The following is a 17657-nucleotide window of genomic DNA, read 5'->3' on the forward strand; positions in this document are numbered from 1 at the left end:
TTTGATTTCATCCCTAGAAGCACACTCCTCCATTGTCCCCCGAGACAGGCGACACGTAAATTCAACCTAAGCATATGAGGGAGGGGTCTTGCAGGCAGTTTGCTGTGGGTTAAACCACAGAGCCTAGGACTTGCTGATCAGAAGGTTGGCGGTTCGAATCCCTGCAATGGGGTGAGCTCCCGTTGCTCAGCTCCTGCCAACCTAGCAGTTCGAAAGCACCTCAAAGTACAAGTAGATAAATAGGTACTGCTGCAGTGGGAAGGTAAACGGCGTTTCTGTGCGCTGCTCTGGTTCGCCAGAAGCGGCTTGGTCATGCTGGCCACATGACCTGGAAGCTATATGCTGGCTCCCTCGGCCAATAAAGCGAGATGAGCATCGCAACCCCAGAGTCAGTCACGACTGTACCTCATGGTCAGGGGTCCCTTTATCTTTACCTTTAAGAGTCCAACAACATCTGCAAACCAACAGGTTAGCCAGCCCTGGCGCATTGTTTGGCTCCAACTGCTGCCTGTCACTTACATCTCTTCTCCCAGATCAGGTGTCACACATTCTGGCCCATCCAGTGAAATAGAGCCCAGCAATCATGCTTTGTGGCTTGTGAGGTGTATGACAAACCTGCCTGTTTTGTGGTCCCGGAAGATTTTTCTTGCCTCTGAAACATGCACTAATGGTGGGGTGCATTTGGTTCAGTTGTGCACACCTGCCTTCGTTGACACACACACAAAAAGTTCCTCCTCCACTCCCACCTTGTGCTAAATAAGACAAGCAGGGATGGGAGCTGTTAATTGTGACGTTAATAGATGGCTTGCTCAACTGAAGGGTGATTTTCACTAGATATTTTTACATGGGGGAAGAATGAAAGTGGCAGCTGGGTTTAATCAATAATGCAAAAATAGGAAGCGTTAAAGGGCACCAAGATGTGAGCCAATGTATATTGTTGCATAAATAATTTCGTTAAAAGTTTTATTTATGACTCAGTGTTCATCTCATAGGTTTTCGAGCCAAGCGACTCAGCCTGCCAAAGCCCATCAACTTCTTTGTAAAATAACTGTAAATCACGGCAGAGTACAATAAAGGCCAAATTGGACAATCGGCCGTTAATGGAGTTTGTTTCACCGTCCCATCAATGGGTGTAGAAGCCAGGTGGAGAAAATCACCAGTTGTGAGGCAGCTGGGTTTGTCCGCTCTAAAACACAGATGTTCTTTCTACCCAGAAGCGGCCGCTTGAGATGGTGGGGGGTTTGAGACTCTTTTAAGGGTCTTCAGAGAGAAAGATGAACACATCTGACCACTCCAGTCACCATGAAGTGATGCTATGCAGACTATTAAAATGAACAAGAGCTTTGCCGGAGGGTTTAAATGCCTCATAATGGTTTGGGGAGCTGTTCTGCCTTCTCCTCGTTTCCCTCTCATCTGAATTTTTATCACCAATAGCAACAACACATCACAACAGCAACACCTCAGCACCATTAAGTGCTTTTAAAATGAGTTGTCCTTCTGCACCTTTTCTTTTGTCTTCCTCTGTTTCATCCTTTCTGCTCTTCACCTAGGGTGGAGTTTATCCCAGAGGGTTCAGGGCTGCACTGGCTGCCAATCTGCTTACCGGGCCAAGTTCAAGGTGTTACTATTAGTATAGAAAGCTCTTAGCAGCTTGGAACCAGTGTGCCTGCAAAGAGCAGTTCGCCCCACACGTACCCACTTAGCTGCTTCGATGGGTGGCGTTGGCACTACTGCAAGTGCCACATAATACCCGTCCCACATTTGTAAGAACTCAATCATTTAGTGTGGCAACAGTTTCACTTTGGAACTCCCTGCCTATGGAAATCAAGCAGGTGTTTTCCCTGCGCTCTTTTCGTCGCCTGCTGAAAACACCTTTCTTTAGACGAGCCAACCCAGATGCCTAGAGAGATGAAGCCATTTTAATTAATTTTAGTATTTTAACTTTTGTATTTTTTAAAAGTCAGGTCATCATTTTTTCTGGATTTTAGTGTTTTATTTTTTTTGTAAGCCTCTTTGAGGGATGCAGGTGGTGCTGTGGGTTAAACCACAGAACCTAGGGCTTGCCAATCAGAAGGTCGGCGGTTCGAATCCCCACGACGGGGTGAGCTCCTGTTGCTCGGTCCCTGCTCCTGCCAACCTAGCAGTTTGAAAGAACGTCAAAGTGCAAGTAGATAAATAGGTACCGCTCCGGCGGGAAGGTAAACGGCGTTTCTGTGCGCTGCTCTGGTTTGCCAGAAGTGACTTAGTCGTGCTGGCCACATGACCCGGAAGCTGTACGCCAGCTCCCTTGGCCAATAAAGCGAGATGAGCGCCGCAACCCCAGAGTCGGCCACGACTGGACCTAATGGTCAGGGGTCCCTTTACCTTTACCTTTAAGCCACTTTGAGTGTGTGTGTGTGTGTGTGTGTGTGTGTGTGTGTTTGACCAATACAAGGGAGTATAAAATTTATGAAATAAATAAGATATGTCTTGCCCAGCATCATCTCCCAGCTTTGCCTTCCTGGCCCAACTACATGTTCCATGCTGTCATGCCCAAGCAGCAACTTTAAAAAGAGAGAAATGAATAGCAGTTTTAGGAAAAGGGAAGCGATTTTAGGACAAAAATCAGCAGAGGTGTTTAAGCCTTTCCCCACCCACAATTTCTGCACTTCACACTGCCCCTGCAGAGTTTCCACAGCATGCTTAACTCAGGGAAGCTGCCTTTTGGCTAAGGCTAGCCTCCCCTTCTCTGCTGTCCTCTCATGAAGCTGCTCTTGATCTTAAAGCTGCATCGGGGGTTCAGTTCCAGATACTTGCATGTATCTCATAATTACCTTTCCACCCATGTCAGTTTCAGATTATTGGTTATGTTTTCCCCCCTAATAGGACTGTTTCCCATACTGTTTGATACCATTGGTCCATGCTTACTCCTGACAGGTCTCTCCAGTGTCTGGCTGTGATGTTTCTGGCTGCTGAGAGTAGGTGGGTTATAAACTCTTTATGATGTGAGTGGGCATTATTTGTGGGAATGTTCAGGGTGGCAGGAGAGGATATTTATTAATATCCTTCCTAACTTGTGCAAGCAAGTTTCTTTATGTAGCAGAGTTTACATTCCCCTTTCATACATGTACAGCAGATAGCTTGTTGCAGGCTTGTGTAAGCCACACACTGTTATACAGTATGTTATATTCCTGGTAAGTTCCCATTTATCCCTCTTAAAAGAATTAAGACACTTATTTAAAGTCAATAAAAGAAGTTTACTCACATCAGTTCACAGTTGGATTCCTGAAGGCAGACTTAGTTACAAATATATACATGTGGATCTACCCCATATGGGAGGGATAATCCCAGTGACTGCAGGCTAGCAGTCCTGCAGTTCACACGATGAAAGGAAGATGGAAGAGAGAGAGAGGGGGTGGGCATCATGCCTTGTCCTTTTGTTACCTGGACAGGTAAGGTCACACCCACCTCTAGTCACATGCAAGAGGAAGGATGCTCCAGGCCAGGAGGAACAGGAAGTTTTGACTGGCTGGACCAAACATTCCCTTGCATGTCCACTCTAGGAAAACTAGGAATGTTGTATTTGACTGCTCCCAGTGGATTACATCCCACATTATTGTCTTGGAAGATGTTTAGTAGGTCCAGTTCTGTGGGGACTTCTAATACTTGCTTAGTTACGGGTACAAATAGAAGAAGATGCCTTCAACCCAGTATGGCTCCCCTTTATCACATACACAGCTCAACAAGACAAGAACAAGAACAAGAATCCACCAACGGCATATAAATTAATCTGGTTAACCTGACTCATAAACACCCACCCACCCCACTCACACATGAAAACAATTCCCTCTACAGCCAACCAAAGACAACCAACCACACCCTAGGCCACCCGCAACCTCTCTCACCACCAAGGAAATACAACAAGCGAATAGTAAGAGAACCCACTCAAGTGACGCTGACACAAAACCCCACACATACATATACCATTCCCCCCTCCCCCTCTTCCCCCCTCTTTTCTTCCTAACACTGTATGCAGTGCTAATGTCTCACAACAAATGAAACTGATCTGTAGAAAACACAACTTGAAAAAAGAGAAAACGCATGTATTTTTGTAAACTAAGAAATCTTTAATAAAAAATATATACTGTATTTTTTTTTAAAAAATTACCCTTCCATCCCCTATCCCCTCCCCTGCCCACTGCTTGCTGAGCATCACTTAATACAAACCATTTAACACCTTAACTCCCTTTTAATTACCTTGCAATAACAGCAGTCAAAAGTGGGCCATTTGCCATCCTTTCCATTTATCCTTCACAGTGAAATGGGAACGCAAATCAATGTTAATAGTGAATGCAGAGCCTTCGGAGTGCTAGTTTTTTTCTGATTAACGGTGCATGGATTTGTGCATAGGGTATTGGGCTTTGATGGCCGTGATCTTCCATCCATCCTTGTGCTTTCCACAGAAGCTGCTCTCAAAGCAGATTTTAATTACAGCAATTGGGATCAGACAATTTCAGGGCACGAGATTTACTTTTTTGGGGAGGTAGATAACAAACCATTCTTAAGGAAATCTTAACCATTCTTAACCATTCCATTCTTAAGGAAATCATCCCTGAGTGCTCACTGGAAGGACAGATCCTGAAGCTGAGGCTCCAATACTGGCCACCTCATGAGACGAGAATACTCCCTGGAAAAGACCCTGATGCTGGGAAAGATGGAGGGCACAAGGAGAAGGGGACGACAGAGGACGAGATGGTGGGGCAGTGTTCTCAAAGCTACAAACATGAATCTGATCAAACTGCGGGAGGCAGCGGAAGACAGGAGTGCCTGGCGTGCTCTGGTCCATGAGGTCACGAAGAGTTGGACACAACTAAACGACTAAACAACAAGATAACAAAAGGTGGGGGAAGCAAACATTTTTTAAAAATGTGAACCATAAAGTTTCTCCATCTAGAAGGACAAAAGTACAAAGATACAGCACAGCTGCAAAGAGATAATAAAGTATTAATAACTCATACATAGATTCTCTTGATATTAAAGATATTTAAAAATAAAAGTATTCTCCACCTGCAAGGTCCATCATTTACTTGTCCTTATCTTAGAATTTGGGTATTTGCAACATCCTCTGCCTTCACTGCACCAGCTGAAATTGCACCAGTTGAAATACAGTGGTACCTTGATTCTCAAACTTAATCTGTTCCGGAAGTCCGTTCCAAAACCAAAGCATTCCAAAACCAAGGCATGCTTTCCCATAGAATGTAATGCAAAATGGATTAATCCGTTCCAGACTTTTAAAAACAACCCCTAAAACAGCAATTTAACATGAATTTTGCTTTCTAACGAGACCATTGATCCATAAAATGAAAGCAATAAACAATGTACTGCAGTCACACAATCAATCAGTAGCTGAACTGGGTTCCACACAGTCACAAAAACAAAACAAAAAAGCCACAAAAACAAAAATGCAAAATTAATAGCAAAAACAGGCAGACCTCAGCGTAACACTCAAAATGGAAGTGTAACACTCAAAACGGAGCATGTTCAGCTTTCAAAAAAAGTTCTCAAACTGGAACACTTACTTCCAGGTTTGCAGTGTTTGGGTTCCAAGGTTTTTTGAGTAACAAGGCATTTGAGAACCAAGGTACCACTGTATTATTTTATTATTATTATTATTATTATTATTATTATTATTATTATTTTGTTGTTGTTGTTAAGCAAAGGGAACAAATGCTGGCTGATCATCAATTCACCAACAGAACTTTTGAGCATGATTTTAGAGTCAGCCTCTCATTCACCTTAACTCCACCTACTGTGGCTATTTTGTTTTGTGGACCACTTTGGCTTCAAATGTTCTTCAAGAAGCACGCCGCTTTCTGACATTCACTCCCTATTCTCAGGCTGGTCCAGCAAATGCACAACCAGCAGAACTGCGCAAAAAAACACAGAGAGGTTTTCAAGGCAAAAGTTCAGCTCTTTGGCAACTATCTCCATAGCAACCGAAGAAGGTACAAAAACTCCCTGCAAACATAAGGCTGTGAGTTCAGGCCCTTCCAAACAAAGAGGGGAACAATTGGCTCTTGCTGTCTGCACTGAGATTGCTCACCATGCATCTTTCAGACCCTCAACTTTGATGGGTTAATAAGGGCACTTTCCCGGGCTTCAACCACATGGGTCGGAATCCCAAGTGGACTTCAAAGTCCATGTTATCATGTTGTCAGCAGACCAGATACCTGCCTGCTCAGAGAGGGTAAAGACAAAAGACTACTATTTAGTTCCCACAGCAAAATGTCACCTCTAATTTGCCTAGCAGTGGAATACACCTAAGGACATGGGTGGCGCTGTGGGTTAAACCACAGAGCCTTGGGCTTGCCGATCAGAAAGTCGGCGGTTCAAATCCCCACGATGGGGTGAGCTTCCGTTGTTTGGTCCCTTCTCCTGCCAACCTAGCAAGTAGTAGTGCAAGTAGATAAATAGGTACCACTCCGGCAGGAAGGTAAACGGCGTTTCCGTGCACTGCTCTGGTTCGCCAGAAGCGGCTTAGTCATGGGGCCTCCTGCTGCCACCGCGCCACCAGAGCACGATTTCTGTTCTCATCCTGAAGCAAAGTTCTTAACCCGAGGTACTATTTCTCGGTTAGCGGAGTCTGTAACCTGAAGCGTATGTAACCTGAAGTGTATCTAACCCGAGGTACCACTGTAACCTGTTGGATCAGCCCAATGGCCCCATCCAGACCAGCAACCTGGACAGAAGAGGTTGAAAGACTCTCTCAAGGCAAATCTTTTTTAAAGAAGTAGTATAAACACTGGGAAACACTGGCCTGTGAGCGCTCCAACTGGAGAACAGCCTTTGCCAAAGGTGTCATGGGCTTTGAAGACTATCAAACTCAGGACGAAAGGGAGAAACGTGCTAAGAGGAAGGCATACTTTACAAATCCTCACCGTGATCAACTCCCACCCGGAAACCAATGTCCCCACTGTGGAAGGACGTGTGGATCAGTGGCATAGCGTGGGGGGTGCAGGGAGGGCCGGCCGCACCGGGCGCAACATCTGGGGGGGGGGGCGCTCGCACTCGCAGCTCTCTGCCCCTACCTGGCTCACTCACTCTCTCTCACTGCAGTGCTGGCTGTGCGAATCCGATCCAAGCCGCTGGGTCGCCGCCCACTGTGGAGGGGGTGGGTGCCAGGCGTGCGGTGCGGAGAGAGAGCGAGGGACTATCTGGGGGAGGGACAGTGCAGCGGCCGCCCAGTGCAGCACTGAGCACGGGAGAGAACCACACCAGACCAGACCAGGCAGCAGCAAGAAGAAGCTGGCAGCGGCGGCAGGTTAGGGGTTAGGGGGCGCAAATTACTTGCCTTGCCCCGGGTTAGGGGGCGCAAATTACTTGCCTTGCCCCGGGTTAGGGGGCGCAAATTACTTGCCTTGCCCCAGGTGCTGACAACCCACGCTACGTCGCTGGTGTGGATCCAGAACTGGCCTCCACGATCACTTACGGACTCATTGCTAAAATCATGTTCATGGAAGAGAATCTTACTCAGCTATGAGGGATCACCAAAGAAGAAGAAGAAACGGTGGCCTCTCACTTCATTTCTCCTGTGCTGTATTATTCCTGGCAAGCTCTGATCCCATTCGTTCTTTCTGCGCAATTATAAAAGAGAAAGCTAAATCCTTGTTGATTTTGAATTCACCTCGGTTCACGATTACATGTGCATGAGTCACCTTTTCTCTTTTACCAGTCACTGGCCAATCAACTGCAATCACTTGTGGACTCGCTGCTAAAACCGTGTTCATGGAAGACAATCTTACTCGGCTACGAGGGTGTCCAAAGAAGACCCCATCATTGCGCCAGACGGCACTGCACCGTCGAGCAAAGAACAGCATCTTGCTCTTGCTGAGCAACAGAAGCAAATTGTTTCCCACAATATTTTTTATTTTATTTTAATGCACAGATCTCCGTAGGTGGCACAGGCGAGAGCAGACTTTAAAGGGAGGGATGAGGAGGAGCCGTTCTCGCCAGGCTACCCTGGGGGGGAAGGAGGAGCAGGATGTGGGCAGGGCGAGCAACGGGATTGGATCCTGACTTTGTCAATCAAGAAAGGGATGGGGGAGAAAACGGGGTGGGGGGCGCGTTGTTGTTGCCGAGGCTCTTTTTCTTGCTGGTGGGGGGTGGAAGGACGCAAACCATCATTGCAAAACGGGGCAAGGGTTGCCTCGTTGCGCACGGCGCGCTCTTGACTTCTGCATGGAGCGGGGAAAAGAAAAGTTGGAAGCCGGAGAGGAAGCCTTTCCCGGGATGAACGGGGAGCCGCCGAGACGAACAGCTGGTAAACAAGAACTTGCAGCGGTCAGTACCGCAGGTTAACACAGCCCCCGCCCGGGCGCCGCTTCTTCCATCCATCACTTTGCGCCAAAGCTGGGTTGGGTGCATGATATATTTATAAATTTGTGACTTCCGGCTTGTCAAGTCTTGCCTCGATTTGGAGGGAGGGGTTGAAGGGGGGAGGCTCTGCAATGTGTTTTGTTCCCTCTCCCCCTAAAAAAAACCCAACAACTCCCCACCTGCTCTATGTACTGTATCTGCTTTGTGCGTAAACATTATTTTAAAATGTAAAGCCAAACAGGAATTGAAATATACTCCGAGTCGCAAAGTGATTTCATGCTCTTTATTCAGCTCATAGTGGTGAGGAGGAATGAATGAAAGTTCCCTCAAAGTATCTGCTTTATATACATTATTTATACAATGGGCTGCACATGATTGGCTAATTCCGGAATTCTACTGTAAGCCAATCAGGTTGTGGATTCACTTCTATCTGGAGCATGATTGGGTGGTTCCTGACAACCAATCATACTGCTGCATTGTTCTAGGACCAATCAGACTGCTGCATTCTGAATCCTATTGTTCTAGGACCAATCAGACTGCTGCATTTTGGAGCCTATTCAACTCAGTACATAACAGGAATGCTGCTTACTTCCCATTTCTGGAGTTCTTTTTTGCAACTCCCTTCGCTGCTCTCACCTGATAACTGTGGTGAGGGAATAAGGAGTCCTATCTGGGTGCAAATTGCATCTAAAACACCTTTATAGAAATGGTGATTTAATCGTTCCTACTGTGGCCTTTCTTTCTCTCCCTCCCCACCCCAGTATGGAATAATTAAGAGTGTGTACCCCTCTCCCTGTTGTCTTTGTCCATGGAGTTTTCTTGGTAGGGATACTGGAGTGACTTGCCTGTTCCTGCTCCAGGTAGATCACGTTTGGTCAAAACTCTCCACTATGACCTGTCCATCTTGGGTGGCCCTGCATGGCATAGCTCATAGCTTCTCTGAGTTATTCAAGCCCCTTCGCCAAAGGTCCGTATAGTTAAAGCTATGGTTTTCCCAGTAGTGATGTATGGAAGTGAGAGCTGGACCATAAAGAAGGCTGATCGCCGAAGAATTGATGCTTCTGAATTCTGGTGCTGGAGAAGACTCTTGAGAGTCCCATGGACTGCAAGAAGATCAAACCTATCCATTCTGAAGGAAATCAGCCCTGAGTGCTCACTGGAAGGACAGATCCTGAAGCTGAGGCTCCAATACTTTGGCCACCTCGTGAGAAGAGAAGACGCCCTGGAAAAGACGCTGATGCTGGGAAAGAATGAGGGCACAAGGAGAAGGGGACGACAGAGAACGAGATGGTTGGACAGTGTTCTCGAAGCTACCAGCATGAGTTTGACCAAACTGCGGGAGGCAGTGGAAGACAGGAGTGCCTGGCGTGCTCTGGTCCGTGGGGTCACAAAGAGTCGGACATGACTAAGCGACTAAACAACAACAACACCCCTCTCCGCAGTTAACTTGGAGTAAGCCCCACTGAATACAGATTCTGAGCTGTAAGAGGGCAGCACAGGTATATCATGAAGCCCTGCGGCCTGATTACTTGTGGGAAGTTGCCTTACACCAGATGAGACTACTGTTCCCTCTAACCCAGTGTTCTGACTGCTACCCAATCCTTTTTTAAAAAAAAAACTAGCGGTACTTTGCTGTAGCCTGTGCCCTCACCATTTGGATATAGTGTGCAGGCTTAGTTCCCACAATGGATAGTGAAAAGTAGCTGTTGCCATGGCAGCAGGTAGCCAGTGGGGTACCTATCAGATGTTGCTATACTACAACTCCCAGAAACATCTGGCACCATGTTGGCTACCCCTATAGTGTGCAGGATTTTGGATTGCTTGGAAACAAAGCCCATCTTAGGACCCTCGTACATATGGGACCGCCTCTCCTGGTCTGCCCTGCAGAGGACCTTAAGGTCCATGAATAATCATAGTTTAGAGGTCCTGGGCCCTAAAGAAGTTAGAGTATCCTCCACCAGGGCCAGGGCCTTCTCAGTGATGGCTCCGACCTGGTGGAATGCTCTGTCCCATGAGACCAGGGCCCTGCAGGATTTAACTTCCTTCCGCAGGGCCTGTAAGACAGAGCTATTCTGCCTGGCTTTCAATTTGAACCTGGCCTGATCTTTTGTTCCCCTTCTTTCCCTCCCCCTCCCCTTTTTGTGAAGATTGCCCTCTCTGGGATCCCACAGCTGGTTCTTCCCTGGTCTCCTCGCTGGCCCAAATGGGACTAATTTAGCCATCTAGCCCTGGTGATCATCTAATGTTTATTGGATGAATTTCCCCCCAAATTGATTTTTGATTTTATTGTTATTTATGCTTTATTCCGTATTTTATGCTGTTTTTTGTAGCGTCAATTAAGTGTTTTAAATTTGTTGTTAGCCGCCCTGAGCCCAGTTTCCTGAACCGGGAAGGGCGGGGTATAAATAAAAATGTATTATTATTTATTATTATCTCCTCTTTTGCAGGCTTGGCTGCGAACAGAGCTCAGACGGAGGAGACCTCTGCACTTCATCGTATGTGAGCTGTCCCTAAGATGCTGAAGGATGGATGTGGAAGGGAGCTGGGAGTCCGACAGTGACACTTGCGGCGCAGGGGAAGATCACTCGAATGACTGCATTCCTGAGTGGGTGGGTCAGAAAGGTGGCCTCCGGCTAGACGTAGATGAAGACTACTCTCTGCCTCCCAGCCCTGAGAGCAGCCTTGACGGACCTTCAAGCCATCAGGATATCCCTGTAAACCTGCGCTGCGAAGAAGACGAAAGGAATGGCGTATACGGTCAGTGGAGCGATTCAACCACAGCCAAGGGCTTCATCACCTCTAGCACCAACTTTGACCTGCAGTGTGAAGGTGAGGACCCAGAGCCTCGTTCTTCTGCGCACGCCAGAGGCAAGGTTTGTGAGGACATTGTCATCATCAGTTCTTTAGATGAGGAGGAGCCAGTGCCGACATCTGGCAATGTCCTACCTTACCGCCGCAAGGAATGTGGAGAGGCCTTCCGCCATCTTGGCAGGTTGCAGGAACACCAGCAGTACCACGGGGCTGAGCGTCCGTACCGGTGCCCCATCTGCGGCAAAGGGTTCTTCCGTACGGCCAACCTGAGAACGCACAAGCTCATCCATTCGAGCGACAGGCCGAACAAGTGCCCAGAATGCGACAAAGGGTTCCTTCACAAAGTCGACCTCTGGAGACACCTGCGGAACGTGCATAAGATAGAACATTCGAAGACGCTGAGGGGTGGGCCTTTAATCGTAGTGTCTTCGAAGGCTCAGAGCCAAAGCAGCGAGGGTTTGGCCTCTTCCCAGGTAGATCCAGGAGAACCAGAGAGAGAACAGCCTAAACCGTACGTATGCCCCACTTGTGGCAAGGGTTTCCGTACGTCCAACTTGCTGTTCAAGCACAAGGTGATTCACCGGCAGGAGAAACCATACGAGTGCCAAGAGTGTGGGAAAGCCTTCGTCCAGCTGCTCCGCTTGAAAAGGCACCAGAAAATTCATACTGGGGAGCGCCCCTTCCATTGCGAAGAGTGTGGTGGGGCATTCACACGCCTGACTTCGCTGCATCGTCACCAGCGCATCCATACCGGAGAGAAGCCCTACTCGTGCACGTACTGTGCTCAGGACTTCACAGAGTCAGGCTCCTTGAGGAGGCATGAGCGTATTCACCAAATGAAAACTTCATAGGGCCATGGCACATATTGCATTTGTGGATGCGGTGTGTGTGTGTGTGCAGCTGTACGCTTAAGAGGTCCCATGTGTACACCTTGAAGCGTAAAGTATGAATATAACAAATATAAAATAAATTTTTGAAAAATAAATAAATTCCTTCCAGTAGCACCTTAGAGACCAACTAAGTTAGTTATTGGTATGCATGCACACGAAAGCTCATACCAATAACTAACTTAGTTGGTCTCTAAGGTGCGATTGGAAGGATTTGTTTTGTTTTGTTTCGACTACGACAGACCAACATGGCTACCTACCTGTAACTGCAACAAATGTGTCTTGTATAGGTATGCTTGTCAGGGAATCGCCGCTGAGTGCAGCTCTCTTGGTTGAAAGCCTAGGTTTTCCTCTGTGTAATGTGTGAAACAATCCATAAACTAATCCTTGTAGGCATCAAACCATTTATTTCTTCACCTGTGCAAAATCACTTGGCAACTGCGGTTTGTTCATATAGCACAAAATATATGCGACGTCCCTTTTAAATCTCACTTGTCCTTGCAACAGCCTTGTAAGCTAAGTTGTTCATAACTTCATCTGGGGAAACGTCAGACTTAACTCAGCTCCAGCCCACATTTGACTGTCCCAAGTAACTCCACTACACAACATGGCAGGTATTTCCCAGCATCCTCTGTGGTGTTGCAAAGGATTCTGGGGAACATCTCTTGGCGTGATTGCTGGGGACTCATGGGCACTTGGAGAGATTTCTGTCCCAGGACTGGCTTGGGTTAGAGCATGGGTCAGCAGACTAAGGCCCGTGGGCTGGATCAGGCCCAATTGCCTTCTGGATCCAACCCGTGAACAGTCCGGGAATCACCACGTGGATCACCAGCACGTGTGTTCTTTCCCTCTCACACGACGGCACCAGCGGCGCCTCCTCCCTGTTAGGTAGTGTCAGGGCTGCCTCAAGTCTCAGCTCACAAAAGACCAACGCCAATTTCTTCTTATATACAAAAGTGTTTATTGGAGTTCATTGTTTGCTTCACATCCGAGGCGCGCAGCCCCACGTCTGTTACCCTTAGACCGTTGAAGTCCCCTCTGAGTCAGTCCCTCCCCTGCACCAGTTTAAGAGGCTTGCGCTGCTCCACCTCTTCCTCTCTTTCCTTTTCCGCAGGGTCTTCCTGCCCGCTGGGGTTTCGCCCCTCCTGGATTCCCCTGACGCGGAATCCCCAGATTGCTCTTCCCCCCTCCTGCGGGCTTTGGGACCTGGCTCCTCCTCCGGGCTCCCTGTACTTCCGCGCACCTCCACATTTGAACTTGGCGCGCGCGCCCAACCTCTAACCTTCCTTTTGACAGTTACACTACTCCCTTCACTACTCCCCTCCCCTTCCGGGAGGGTGGCTTGCTCCGACCTCCCTCCCTTCTCTGCTGCCGGAGCTGCTTCCCCTGATACACTGGAACCTCCACCCCCTTCGCTGCACTCTGGCGGGGAGGCTGGTCCTGACGCCCAGCTGCCACTTTGGGATCCCCCACTGGCCCCCTGCTCCTGACACGTCCCCCCTGGGGCTCCCCTGGCCTTGACCACCGGCGCCCCCTTCTGGGAATCCTCTGATTCGCTGGAAAGACTCATGGAATCTCTAGAGTCATTGTCATCCTCTTCCTCGCTGTCCTGGGATTCATCCCCATCGCTCTCCATCTCCTGCCTACCCTGTGCCTCTGTCCCTGAACCCCTGACATCCATCCCCCCCTCGAAGCCCCCCCTTCCCCCCTCCCGCTGCTCGGGCGCAGGTTCCGGGAGCTCCGTTGTAGCGGGGGTAGATGCTGAATACAGTCCGTCGACGTCGATCTCCTCTGCTTCCAGTTCAGTGTATGAGTGCTCGAAACCGGGGTCCTCCCCCAACACGTCCAAGTCCTCCCCTCCCCCTGTTACTTCAGGCGATGCTGCTTGCCAAGGCCCCCTTAGCCACCCCCTGCGCCACTCCTCTTCTGGTTGATCGTCCCACCAGTAAGAGCGGTCCGTGTCCACCCCCGAGCACGATCCCCTTGGAGGGCTCGATTCTGGCGTGGTCTCCTCTGTGGAGGAGAACCCCCGGAAGGTGCTGTCTGAAAGTGTGGGCGTAAAAAGCCAGTCATCAAAATACTCCGCTGGCATGGGCCTGTGTGGGAAGAGTGCATGGAACTCGTCTTTAAGAAGAGGTTCCTCCAGAGCATAATCTGGCACCCAACTGTTGGCGCTGGCCGGGGTACCTTCCCTGGCGAGGAGGTATTCTACTCCCTCCTCCCCCCATCTCGAGTCCAGAATTTCCGTGACCTCGTTGAGTGTCGGGGCCCTCGGTGACTTCCCCCCCGGTGACTTTCTACGTGGGTCTGGTGCCGTCCCTGGCTCCTGAAATCTGTGTGGGGCCTTGTAGGGTGTAAGCACCGACCTATGAAAGACCGGGTGCATTCTGGAACCTTCTGGGAGGGTCAACCGAAAAGCTACGGGATTGATCCTGCCCTCAACTTGGTATGGCCCTAGCTGTTTGTGTCCTAGCTTCTTCTTAGCTAACGACTTGGCCGGCACCGCCTGGGCTGCTAACCATACCCAGTCCCCCACCTGGATGTCTTCTCCTGCCCTCCTGTGCCTGTCTGCCTGCACTTTGTAGGCGTGTTTAGCTAGCTCCAAGTGCCGTCGTAGCTCCTTGTGGACCTCCTGCAATTCTGCTGCTAAATGCTCAGCTCCCTGCGGCTCCCCCTGCGTCGTCGTCTCCAACCCCGGGAAGGTTCTGGGATGTCGCCCATTGTTGGCGAAGAACGGTGTCACCCCCGTTGACGCGTGCTTCGTGTTGTTGTAGGCAAACTCGGCCATCGGTAAGTAGTCCACCCAAGTTGCAGGCTGTTGATTGGCGTAACATCGCAGGTACTGCTGCATGATGGCGTTGACCCTCTCCGCTTGGCCGTTGGTTTGCAGGTGTCTCGCCGACGCTAAGTTGATCTTGACATTCAGGATGCCCAGGAGCTTCTGCCAAAAACTGGAAATGAATTGGCGACCCTGGTCGGACAGGATGGACCGTGGTAAGCCGTGCACCCGGAACACGTGGTCTATGAACAGCTTGGCGGTCTGTTCCGCTGTTGCCACCTTCGCGCAAGGAATGAAGTGCGCCATCTTGGTGAACAGGTCTACAACCACAAGCACCGCCGTCTTGCCTCGCGAACTGGGCAGATCAGTAACAAAGTCCAGCGCCACCCTTTCCCACGGCTGTAGTGGCGTCTCCAGCGGTTCCAGCAGTCCCGCTGGCTTCTTGTGCACTGGCTTGGACCTCTGACAAGTGTCACACCTGGCGACGTAATCCGTGACCTCTCCTCGCATCTGGGGCCACCAAAAGTCCCTGGCTACTAAGTCCGCCGTCTTTTCCTTGCCGAAGTGACCCGCGCTGGGTGCGTCGTGTAACTGCTGTAGAACCTTCACGCGGAGATCGTCTCCCGGCACGTAGAGAGCACCTTTGCGGGTTAGCAGGCCGTCGCGTATCTGGAATTCGTCGTCCTTTGCTGTCCCTCTTCGCACCTCCTCCATCTTGGATTGTGCGAACGGATCCGTCTGCAGCGTGCGTCGCACCGCGTCCAGGTCCACGGCGGCGGAAGCGCACGCCCACGCCTGTGGTGCGAAAATGTGCTTGGCTGCCACTGGTGCCGCTTCCTCGAGATACTGCGGTTTCCTGGAGAGCGCATCCGCTATGACGTTGTTGTCTCCCGGGATATACTCTATCCTGAAGTCGAAATCCGCAAAGAACTCAGCCCATCGTATGTGCCTCTGGCTCTGGAGCTTCGCCGTGCGCCAATACTCTAGGTTCTTGTGGTCCGTGCGGACTTGCACGGTGTGCTTGGCTCCGATGAGGAAGTGCCTCCACGCCTTGAAAGCCGCGTGGATGGCCAACAACTCCCTGTCCCAGATGGTGTAGTTCTGTTCCGACTTGCTGAGCTTCCGGGAATAGAAAGCGCAGGGCCTCCAGTTCGCTTGCGGATCTTCCTGCAAGAGGACGGCCCCCACTGCTCTGTCAGATGCGTCAGTCTCAACCCGCATGGGCCTGCCGGGATTCACGTGTAGCAGCTGTTCTTCGGACGCGAAGAGGCTCTTAAGTCTCCTGAAGGACTGCTCCGCCTGGTCCGTCCAGGTGAACTTTTTCTTCTTGGAACTGAGGGTGTCCGTGATAGCTGCCGTCTCTTTCGCGAAACCCCTGATGAACTTGCGGTAAAAGTTGGCGAAGCCGACGAACCTCTGGACCTCCTTCCGATTGCGCGGGCTGTTCCAGTCCAACACCGCGCGGACCTTGGCGCTGTCCATGGCTAGTCCCTTGTCGGACAGCCGGTAGCCCAGGAAATCCACCTCCGTCACGTCGAACTGGCACTTCTCCAGTTTGGCGTAGAGTCTGTGCTCCCGTAGCCTCTGCAAGACCTCCTTTACGTCTCTCTTGTGAGTCTCCTGCGATTCTGAGAAGATCAGAATGTCGTCGAGGAAGCATACGCACTTCTTGTAGAGGAGTCCCGCTAGCACGTGGTGCATGAATGCTTGGAAACAGGGGGAGCCATTTTGGAGACCAAACGGCATAACTCTGTATTCATAGGTGCCCAGCGGCGTGAACATGGCCGTCTTCCACTCGTCACCTTCCCTCATGCGTATTAGATTGTATGCTCCGCGTAGATCCAACTTGGTGAAGACCCTCCCCTTCCTCACCGTCGCGAGCAGGTCGTCAATTTTGGGCATGGGGAAGGCCTTGGGCTTTGTCATCGAGTTTATGGCCCTATAGTCCACAATGAGCCTTTTTTGGGGCGTGTCCTTCTTCTTCACGAAAAACACAGGACTGCCCCCCACTGCCTTGGATTCTCGGATGAATCCCTGCTTCACATTGTGATCTATGAACTCCCTGAGTTCCTGCATCTCATCTTCAGACATGGAATACAGCTTCGCAGTCGGCAGCGTCGCCCCTGGTAAGAGGTCAATTGCACAGTCGTAGGGCCGGTGGGGTGGTAATTGGTCAGCTTCCTTTTCGCAGAAGACCTCCAAAAACCCCTTGTACTTATGGGGCACCGCCTGCACCATGCCTAGATGCAACTGTTGCCCTTCCTCCTGGCCCTCCTCCTCCTGGCCGGTCTGGATGCAATGTTGTGTGCAGTAGGACGAGCCAAAGGTGAGCTGCCGCTGGTACCACGCTAATGATGGGCTGTGTCTATCCAGCCAACTCATGCCTAACACTATAGGCATGTCTGACAGTCGGGTGACGTTGAAACTGATGACCTCGCGATGATTCCCAATCTGCATCACCATGGGTGGCGTCTGCTGTACCACTTGCCCGCCCAGCAACTTCCTGCCATCTACCGTGACGACGTTCAGAGGCAGCGTGGCTGGTAGAAGCGCTATGCGATGCTACTTGATGAACTGCACCCCCACGAAGTCTGCGTTGCTCCCTGAGTCAATTGTAATGGGGACTTCCAGGGTGAGTCCATTAGGTAGCTGGAGAGTAGCAGTGAGCTGCACCACGGGCTTGGGTGGTAAGGGATTTGTAGGCTGCAAAAGCGCTGGGGACTGCTTTACTGACTCGCCTGGCGGAGCCCCAGCATCTCTGCTTCCAGCCAGGCATTGTCGTTTCCCTGAAACTGCTCTCCTTGGAGCGCTGCTCCTGTTACTGT

At 50.1% G+C, this 17657-nt stretch overlaps 1 protein-coding gene across 3 annotated transcripts; it reads left to right on the forward strand.

Moving 5' to 3' along the window:
* Positions 1-8111: 8111 nt before the first annotated feature.
* Positions 8112-12557, forward strand: LOC308480471 (uncharacterized protein). 3 transcript variants are annotated; one of them, XM_081011977.1, is made up of 2 exons: positions 8112-8397; positions 10803-12557. In XM_081011977.1, the coding sequence occupies exon 2, from the start codon at positions 10881-10883 to the stop codon at positions 12015-12017; it is 1137 nt and encodes a 378-aa protein (XP_080868103.1). In that variant the 5' UTR covers positions 8112-8397; positions 10803-10880; the 3' UTR covers positions 12018-12557. The 3 variants fall into 3 exon arrangements, with proteins under 3 accessions (XP_080868103.1, XP_080868105.1, XP_080868104.1); XM_081011979.1 differs by having other exon boundaries at positions 8112-8319; XM_081011978.1 differs by having other exon boundaries at positions 8112-8299.
* The last annotated feature ends 5100 nt before the right edge of the window (positions 12558-17657 follow it).

The sequence above is a fragment of the Podarcis pityusensis genome (genome assembly GCF_964106645.2).
Source record: "Podarcis pityusensis genome assembly, chromosome: 6".
Classification (NCBI taxonomy): Eukaryota; Metazoa; Chordata; class Lepidosauria; order Squamata; family Lacertidae; genus Podarcis; species Podarcis pityusensis.

Bases quoted from the DNA above. Each gene is read 5' to 3' on its own strand.
- LOC308480471 (XM_081011977.1), top strand. From the start codon at position 10,881: ATGGATGTGGAAGGGAGCTGGGAGTCCGACAGTGACACTTGCGGCGCA.